Consider the following 10,628-nt stretch of genomic DNA (forward strand, 5'->3'; position numbering starts at 1 on the left):
GTATTTGGTAATTATTACCCTCGATTCTATTTATGGTAAGAAAAATTCACAGATACAGTATCCGCTCATGTTATGAAGAGGAAAGAGGAGGGAGAAGGTACGTCTGCCATATCCTATTATTACATGTTATAATGGGTTCAGTATACGGTAATTTCTATTTGCGGTAAGGTTTTCAGGAACACATATGTACCGTATAACGAGGACTTACTGTACCGACTTTTTTAAAAAGTCTGTAGACGAAACGTCAGGAATAAACTCTTCACTGTCCATGTTTCCTTTGGTGTGTTTAAGCAAATGGGTGAAGGATAGATGTATGCCTTGGGTGGGCCACCTTCCATATAAGGGAGAAATGGTCTTTTGATATATGCATGTATTTTTATATTAGATGGTAGAATATCAACTTCAATGATGAACATACACTGATCACAGTCTTTCTCTTCAGATGCACTTGGTGGGAGCTTCTTACAGATATTCAACACTAACTCGTCAGATCCTCCTACAAGCATTATTCAAGAGTGTGAGGAGCCTCCACCCTTAAATAAAGAATCGGGAGGTGTGAAGAGGAGTCACTCCCCCATGGTTTCACCGCCTGCAAGTCCCAAGAAGTTTTGCCAAAACACCGAGGCTCGTAGTACCCCACTGCTCACGCCGTACGCTCCCACCATGCAACAGCTGCTGGTCAGCAAGGACCCCATACCTGTTCCAAAGCGTGGCTATGTTGGTGCAAATAGTGATGCTGGTGATGGTGGTGGTGGTGGTGGTAGTGGTGGAGGGGTTGGTAATCATTCAGTGCTCCTCAACTTGTTGGTGAGTGGTCGTGACGACACCACAGGCTACACTGTCGGCTCCTCCTCGCCCTCCTCTTCCTCTTCCTCCTCCTTTAACATCAATGAAGGGAGTAGTAGGGTGCAGAAAGAGGAGCCTTCTCCCCTTCTCCCTGCAGAAGTCAAGGTACAGGGACAGTAGATTTTGTGTATGGCTTGACTCCTTCGTTTGGCTCCTTCAACCCTGGCTGAAAGAGCAGTGCAGTGGAGCGGGTTTGCATTCAGTGGCGGTGCAGTGGTCTTGATGCCCAGGACAGCCCTATGAGGCCAAAGGCCCCTACATAGCATTAGCTGTTCCTACAAATTTCATTCCTTAATTGGCTCTATCTGCACTGTTTCGTCAAATCTAAATCAACTATCGTTTCTAAATTTTACCCCTTGTTTTATTTATTTATTTATTTATTTATATATTTATTTTTTCATTTTATGTAAAAGTTCCTTTAGTTCCATTATATTAGATGGGAATGTCTGCCATGTAACTGCCTAGTGTGTTAATGCCATTAGCAGAGTCCCTGTATTCTTGATTTGCTACTTTGCATGCACTCGGATATTTGTATTAGCACTTAAAATACTTGCCTCCTTTCCGTCTGTTGCTTTGTTGAAACAAAGCTATAGTGTAACATACAAAGTTTTTGTACATGTTAATGCATGTGCGCACCTGCAGGTAATATTTTAACTTAGCTGTGAGAGGAAGTTTTTCATCGTCTTTTTGTAACTGTACATATTTTGTTACCTCTCATTTCTCTCTATCTTTTTGTAGCTTCTCTCTTCCTACATAAATTTTCAAAAATAACAGTCATACGTTGCTTGCTCACCTTCTTGATTGCTTTCTCTTCTGTTGTCATTATGTATCTTCATCATGTGTTGCAACCATCCAAATAGGCCATGCCAGTCTTTTTTCACTATATCCATTTAACCACAACTGTGCTTTTTTTTTTTTTCTAATTTCTTTTAGTTTCTGTTTATGTCTGTACTTGGGGGGGGCGGGTGTCCGTTCATTTCTGCAACTCATATTACTCACGTATGTAGGGTACTCCACTTCCTTCATTGGTATTTATCTCAAACTTAATTCTTTATTTTCTAGAGCAGAGATTTTCATCACTTTGATTATATTGATCCTTTCCTCTGATCATTCCCCCCCCAAAAAAAAAAAAAAAATCTGTTACTATTTTTATTTTCCATCATTCTGATTCTTCCCTAAGTAATTCATACATGTACAGTGGTTTCCAAAGTATAGAAATAATCATCATAGAGTGTACAGTGATGGGGTGAGGAAAAAAAGATTATGTTTGTATTGAGTGATGTGTTGAGGACCATTTGAGAGAGAGAGATTTTTAACTTCTTGGGGTTGCATGTAGCACTGAGTGGAAGAGTGGATGTGGAGGTTGGGGGAGGCAAATGGGCATGTGGAAGGAACGAGGAGTGTTATGAGAAGCAGTAGTGAGTGCTGGATACAGGGAGAAAGTTGTTTGGAGTGATTCCACTTCATGGAGCAGACATTCGAGTTTAGGGAAAGCGGAAGGGATGAGTCTGAATGTGTATTGAGATGAAGAGATGAGATGGAGACATGTTGGGTGATACTAGGAGGGATGGAGTGGAAATGTGGTGGAAATGTAGGATGGGGCAAATCAGAGTTGTAGGTGACAAGAATTACTCTTTGTCTATAAGGTCCTGTTTATTTTCCTATCTTTCTCTGTGTATACAAAAATGGCCTCTTCCCCCTGTTTAAGGTACATAGCCAGCCAAGGGATGCACCCATCCGTCATCCATTCCACACCCATTTATTTTCCTTTTTATCGTAGCTCCTTAAGGATGAAGGGTCATCCCTGGCTGGGTCAGAAGCAATGCAGCAAGACACAGCACTTTCATAGTAGGGCCCAACAGCTGGAGCTAGTTTATCCATTGCTGTTTCATTACATGGCAACCCTGTAACTCCCCCCTCCACACACACACACACACAAACTGAAAGAGGAAACAGTGAGTGCTAAAACTATACATGACTTTAAGAAAAAACTGGATGCAGAAAGATACAACAGTGGGGTCACTACAAGCATAACTCTCCTCCCGCAAAATACACACTATCTCAATCTCTTTCGTCTTTGTCATGTGTTTCTCCTTCACTTATTTCTTCTTCTTCATCCATTTCTTCTTTCTTTCTCCACACACTTTATTCCTACTCTTAGCTTGTACAAAATATACGAGACATAGGACACAGAACACAAAAGTGACATAGAATGTGGTAACCACAATACTTTTAATTTCTACCTCCAAGATTAGGACCAGTGACAAGTACCTAAACAAGCTGGATGTTGAATGACATCATTTCCCTGCTGCCTATCCTGAAAGCCCATCTACAGTCTTGCTTCTTAATTGGGATACAGTCAGAGAGACTGACCAAGCACTCATTCTCCAGACCAAGCTTCTGTCTTTTTTGACTATTTCTATACTTTTTCATGCAAAGAGAGTTGACAACTGGTAACTCCTCTTTTGTAGAAAAGGAAAGCTGACCATTAGCAGTTCCTCTTCTCTCGTACTACAACAAGCTGGTGATATCAGTCCAAAGTTTCTTCTCAGAATCAAGTCAATGAAAAAACCTGATGACTGTTCCCAGCTGCTCTGGGGATGTGGATTTCCCGTTGATGAAATCTGAGGCAAAAATTATGACCATCCTACTAACTGGGATGTGTTCTCTCATTCTGTCTTGACCAGTATCTGTCTGTTAGTATCATTCTCACACAGCTCATCACATTAATACAATATAACATACACCACAAAAACAAGACTAGCAGTATTTTATACCTACAATAACTTACATACATATACCAAAGGCTTTTTTCCCCCTTACAAGGGAGGTAGCCAAAAAACAAAGGCATAAAAACCACTCCCATCCAATCCATCCCTATCACCCTCTTCCCTCCCTCCTATCTTGGCACCCCCTGGATGACAGGTCATCCCTGCATCTTGTCCACTGCCCTGGGTCAGAAGCAGTGTCGCAAGACACAGCACATCCACAGCAAGGCTGTTTCATTAAATCGGCAAAAAAAAAAAAAAAACACTTCGTCCCCTCATGCAGAAAAGGAGAAGACGGGGAGAAATCCCTTTGGGCTGTATCAAATTTTTCTTGCACATACTCCCTCTCCCCCCAACCCCCAACCATTCCACCTCATGCATCACAGCATCATCCATACACAACCCTTCTCCATTTGAGGCCCCGCATGGAGAAGTGTCCCATGCGACACAATGGCCGGTTTTGAGTTACGCACATATAACACTATTTTGGCCCTTCTACTTCAATCCGAGCATGTCGGAAAGGACAAAACGTGACCTGCAATATGGTCAAAACGCTCCTAAAACAAAGTGGTAAAACCTCATGCTCGCTCGGCCGGCGCAAAATAGTGTTATATGTGCGTAACTCAAAACCGGCCATTGTGTCGCATGGGACACTTCTCCATGCGGGGCCTCATTTATCCCTGTCTTCTGTTCTCTCCCGTCCTTCCTCAACAGACATTCCCCTCTTCCCCAAAGCCCCTAAACCAACTAAATTGGCCTGAAAATTACATTACGGATTTCTCTCTCTAAAACACAACAAAGAGGGTCATATTCTAGTTCATTTCATTCTCTCACTTTGAATAGCTGTATCTAATCTTATGTGTAAGTGAAATGGATAGACAAAAGTAGGATCATTTTCTGTGAGGGAAGGGGATTAGGTTATTATTGGCTAAGTAGACAAGGAAACTAGCATGTGGAGATGAAAAACTAGATTGTCGGTGTTTCAAGTTATGTTAGAGTTAGTGTATGACAGCAGTAAGTGCATACGATCCCAAGTTCCTGAGGTCCAAGAGTGGCAGGAATTAGCTGCAATGCAGAAGCTAGTTGAAATTAAAAAGCAAAAAAAGAATTTATGTAGACCATGAAATTGGTTTCCGTATTTCCTCCCTATTTTGTCACCCTCTCCCTTTCAGTGTGTGATGTGTTTAGACAACCAAGAGTAATAACTAGAACCCTCCGTTAGGATAGAAAATCTGATGTGACTGATGTCTTGTGGTAGGAAATTGCATATATTAAAAAAAAACAACTAACGATTATCAATTTTCTCTTTTCAGAATACCAGGGTTGTTCCCATAAGCGTGACACTCGGTAATGGCGCACCGATGGCAAGAGCCCTCCTGAGCACTGCCGGGTGCAAGACTCCATCGCCCCTGGCCAGCCTAAATCCCACAGGTGGATTTCCGCAGGGCCTTAAATTGGTCAAGCCAGGAGGACATCTCAACGGACCCAGAGTGGAAGCGGCCAAAAACGAACGAGTGCTACCAAGAAGACAGGACCCATTTCTTCTTCTCAGCCCTGACCAAACCATCCCCAACCTCCTTGACCTGACACAGTTAGACTACGAGGTCAATGCTCCAACAGCTTCGACCAACTTGCTTCAGGGCTCTGACCTCCTCACGGCACTTGACCAGAGTCTGTAGGGGCAAATTCAGGTTAGGCACCACACCACCACCTTCCCCAGTTCTTCAAGAGCTGGAGTTGAGTTATCTTGGAAAACTAGAAGCAGCACTTAAATGTTTTTCTATTACAAATGATTGCTACAGTATATGTAATTAAGCAAAAGAGTCCTTGCATGGGCTCAGATAGCTGCAGTTGATAGTATTTGAGGTAGTGGAGGGAGTGCTTGAGGACGGACTGCACAGTGAGCGGTGGAACCTGGAAAGAAAGCTTCATTGCTTGGGTACCAGCTCATGGTTCAGTGTTCTGCAGTGCTGTTGCATGGTATACTAGTGTAGTGTTGTGTAGCGCCATGCAGCACAGTGCTTTTTAGTAACTGAGCATCTTCCATCAACATGTTTGGTACACACATATGTAGCAGAGGCTGTCATTGCTGATGGATTGGGATTCAAGCTAATGTACTCGCGAGACTTAGCATTTATTCAGCCCAAAGGATTTCATTTTACTGTGGGATTACATTTAGCTGTGCATCATCACCCATGGGCACAGTTGACAGTGAACAGGTATGCTCGTGTGCACGCACCTAGTTTGTGATAAAGTGCTTACACATATGCTTTACATTAGAGTAAGATAAATACTCTTAATATATATAAAAATATATTTTTTGTAGTTCACTCACTGTATGCCCTTGTAGTTTTGATTATTTATGGTCAAAATGTAAGTGGCCATTCCTGTCCCAACCTCATCTTTCGTGAGTGTGTGCTCACTTCAAGACAATAAGGGTCTTACCCTTTGTCTTCGCCCCCAAAAACCCATCCCAAACGAAATTGGCATCAAGCTCAACAATGAGGCTAAATTTCAATCTCAGGGTGCCAGTTTAATGAGGGCCAGAATTCAACTTTGGATGTTACGCAAGCAGCCAACTTTAGAATATATTGCTTGTCAAATAGCAAGCTGGTAAGAGGTTAGGAGGGAGGTGATGCAGGTGGACCCTTGACTGTGGGTATGTGGTGGTGTAGTGTAGACCTGTTGGGTTTGTTCCAAGTTAAGCTAGAGGGGGTTGGATATGTGCTGACATTTCCATGCACTGTACATAATACTGGGGTACTCTATGAACAGTATCATGTGATGTAGTACAATGTACATTAATAGTTAGGGAATATCATTAAGTTAGGAATGAAGAAAAAAAAATTACAAAACATTAATCATTATTGTTTGTGCCATACAATATTTGATGGTCCAGCAGCTATGTGCATTGATAAGTAAGGTAATGCACCATCAGACTGGGTGATGCATCATTGATTGCACTTGTGTATACTGGTGATACAACATCAGTGCTGATGTACATTGTGGGTGCAGCATTGCTTCTGTTGTCCTCCCCCTCCCTGCTGTTGGCTGGTTTTGCATGTTCTGAGATGGCTCCTTTGGCAGGTGTCGACACCAAGCAGCGTTCACATGGCCGCATCATCTCTTTTTGCCTTTCCTCTATGGGCCCAATCAGGAAATCTACCTAAATGTGTGCACTTGGTTGTGCTGCGATAATGCAACTGTGTGAAGTGCTCGTCTTGGACAGACCTGTAGGAAGATAATGTTTATATTTGTAAATGTATGAATGTATTATGATTAGTTTAAGGACCAACACAGTAGCAGGTGCTTCTGTCACCATGGGTTGTCAGCAGATCTGCCCGAGTACTTGCTCTGTCTCTATTTTAGTGGGTTTGGCTACCATCTTTGTTTTAGAATGTGGATGCTTTTAGTGTCTAATGTTCTGTGCATTTTGTACTCCTTGTGTCAGGCTGAATTTTTGTCCTTTCTGGAATAAAGATGTGCCATTTTGCATAAAATCAAGGCAGGCTTTGTCATGCCATATTGGCATCTAATTACAAATACTTTCGGGAAATCCACTGAACTGCAACATGACAGGGCAGTGATGATTTTTTTTATTGTTTTCAAGGAGACCGTAATGCACAAAGTAGTGTGGTAACCAGGGTTGTGTGCACACAATCAAAATTGCTCATGTGCCTTCTTGGACCCATTTTGAGGCTTCCCGTGTGCACAACTCATGGCGGATACTGCGACAAACCACACTCTGAACAGTGAGCACCCACAACTTGTAGAATTAAGGTCCGTTGCTGTTTTATTTATGTGTAAGCAGTCATAGGGTGATTTTACTTATTGTAACTAATCAGCTTATAAACAAAGTTTACTTAAATTTTACTTTGTATTTTTTATTTGTATCCTTTGGTGCGTCTTGCTGCATTGCTTCTGACTCAGGACAGTGGGCTCCTAGGATACAGGGATGACCTGTCATCCATGAGGAGCTAAGATGAGAGGGAGGAAAGGGTACCCCCCTGGTAAGGGGGGAAAAGAAGCCCTTGGCATATAGATAGAACCTCTGTATCCATTCTTGCCCTAGCTGCTGCAAATCTGGGTTCAAGTACAATGCTACCTCATTTTCCGCACATCCCACAATCAAAAATAGATGGGCCTTGTACAGTGTCGTCTTCCAGAAGATGGCAACATTAAACCCCATGCCACATGATTTTTATTTTTTATATATTTTTTCACCGTCAAGTGCAGGGAGCATGTTGCTTCAATTACACGCCTTCGCCAGTCTCGTCGATCTCTCCGGGCAAGCTCCCATGCAGTCGCCCTTCACTCCCACTACACTCTTGACAGGCTCAATCAAATTGCCCCAGCCATGGATTCAATGGGCGTCCCCTTTGTCTCTAGGAAACTATTACTAGTACTGGTACACTAGTACTAGTGGACTATTACTAGAGTACCAGTACTAGTGTAATAAAACTATTTTACTAGTACCAGTGCACTATTGTACTGATAACTGTGCTATTGTACTGGTACCAGTGAACTAGTATTAGTGCATTAGTATTAATGTACTAGTGTACTAGTATTACTGTTCTAGTAATGTACAAGAACAAGTTCTAGTAAATTAGTACACTAATTACCAGTATACAAGTACAATAGTATACTAGTACTTGTACATTAATACTAGTGTACTATTATGATACACTAGTACTAGTGAAATAGTACACTACAATAATGTACTATTACATTGGTACTAGTATACAAATACTAACTAGTATCCTAATACTAGTACATTAGTACAAAAACACTTGTACAAGTACATTAGCACAGTATGGTAGTTCAACAGTGCACTAGTAGTGTACTTTTAATACACAAGTCCTAAGACACAAGTACTAGTACATTGGTAATAGTACTATAGTATAATAGTACATTAGTACTATAGTTCACTAGTACTATTACAACTAAACTAGCACTAGTTCAATAGTACATTAGCACAATAGTACATTGGCACTAGTATAAATAAACACTAGTGCAATATTGTACTATTCCAATAGTACTAATTGTGTACTAAGTGTACAAATATGTACTAGTATGAGTGTACCAGTACACTAATACTAGTGCATTAGTACAAAAGACTAGTACAAATACATTAGTACTGGTACAATATTACACTAATGTGCATTAGTGCTAGTATACTAATATTACACATACAATAGCACAAGTACTAGTGCAATAGTAAACTAGTACTAGTGCAATTGTACAATAGTACACTAGTATTAATACAACAGTACACTGGCACTAGTACAATAGTACTAATATGTATTAGTGTCCTAGTACTTGAGCACTAGTGATTGTATACTAGTGGACTAGCACAAATGTACAAGCACTAATATACTAGTGTATTAGTACAACACACACTAACACCAGTACAGTGGTACACTAAAACTAGTACAGGAGTACTAGTAAACTAGTATTTATACACTAGTACTAATATGGAGAATGGTTGTACATGTATGATGTTGTGATTGCATGAGGTGGAATGGACAGGGGGATGGGGGGTGAGGTAGTATGTGTGAGCAAATTTTGACGCAGCCCGAAGGGATTTCTCCCCATCCTCTCCTTTTATGCAATGAGGGGATGGAGAGGGAAGTCGCCGATTTAATGAAACGGCCTTGCTGTGGATGTGCTGTGTCTTGCGACACTGCTTCTGACCCAGGGCAGTGGACAAGGTGCAGGGATGACCCGTCATTCAGGAGGTGCTCAGATGGGAGGGAGGGTGGAGGGGTGTGGAGTGTATTCAGGGATGGAATGGGTGGGAATTATTTTATGCCTTTTTCTTTTTGGCTACCTCCCTGGTAAGGGGGAAAAGCCTTGGTATAATTATGTATGTATGTACTAATATAATAGAACACTAGTACAGTACACCAGTGTGTTTTATTGCACTAGTACTAGTGTACAAGTAGAAATGTACTATTACTGTAATAGAGTGCTAGTGTAGTGTACTACCACTTGTACATTTGTACTAGTATGCTAGTGCTAATGTACTAGTACTAATGTACTAGCACCAGTATACTAGTAATAGTGTAGTTTACTAGTTAGTGTAGTAGTATTAGTTTACTTGTATTAGTGTAAGTGTACTAGTACTAGTGTATTATTGTACTAAAACAATGTACTATTGTACTAGACTAGTGTAATATTGTATTAGTGGACTATTATTCGAGCACCAGTACTTGTGTACTAGTACCAGTGCACTATTGTACTGGCACCAGTGTAATATAGCACTAGTACCTGTGTACTATGTGTACTATTATACCAGTGTACTTTTGTACCAGTGTAGCACTAGTGCATTAATAATATATTAATGTAGTAGTTGTAGTAGTATTACTCTGATGTACTAGTACTCCTGTATCAGTAATGTACAAATTTAGTAAGTTAGTTCACTAATAATCCCTGAAAATCTGCAATTGACCCATGAATTTTGGCCAAAATGGGCAGGTGACCGATTTGGCCTAAATTCAGCCCAGAGGGAGAGAGTCGTCCACAGTAGGTGGTGAGGGAGACTGAGGAGCCTGGGCCCAAGGGCGTGGCGGTGACGCCCCTCCAAATTTGGGCCTTTTCACCCTTCTTTGCTTTTGGGCCTCTGGCGCCCATACTGTGTAGGCGTGAGCTGTGTCCAAGTGGATCCCACAGGAGCCCTAGCCCTCCTTGACCTGTGGGTGAGATGATGGGTAAATCGGAGCAGGTGACCAAAATGATCCCAGAAAATTTGGGCCCTTTCATCTGTTTTTCAATTTTGGGCCTCTGGCGCACGTACTATTGGCCTGAACAGTATCTGTAGGTTTGTGTTACTACATTGGAATTGGTGGCGAAGGAAACTCAGGCGGAGTTCTTAGCTTCAGTGCTCCAGTTGAGTATCTCTTCTAACTAATACATACACGGCAAGCCCTCAGGGAGCCAGGAGGTTGCCAGAAACATATTATACAAAATATTTACAAAGGTTGCCATGTGAGGAGTATTTGGAAGTTGGGTCGC

General features: G+C 41.6%; 1 protein-coding gene across 1 annotated transcript; it reads left to right on the forward strand.

The window, feature by feature from the left end:
• Positions 1 to 442: 442 nt before the first annotated feature.
• LOC143038939 (uncharacterized) lies at positions 443 to 7,487 on the forward strand (the record flags this gene model as incomplete). Its single annotated transcript, XM_076208734.1, is given in 2 exon segments — positions 443 to 807; positions 4,928 to 7,487. Coding segments are annotated over 2 exon segments (731 nt in total), but the record flags the coding sequence as incomplete, so codon positions are not given.
• Positions 7,488 to 10,628: the final 3,141 nt, after the last annotated feature.

The sequence above is a fragment of the Oratosquilla oratoria genome, chromosome 25 (assembly GCF_046742065.1).
Source record: "Oratosquilla oratoria isolate Oo_2021 chromosome 25, ASM4674206v1, whole genome shotgun sequence".
In the NCBI taxonomy this organism is placed as follows: domain Eukaryota; kingdom Metazoa; phylum Arthropoda; class Malacostraca; order Stomatopoda; family Squillidae; genus Oratosquilla; species Oratosquilla oratoria.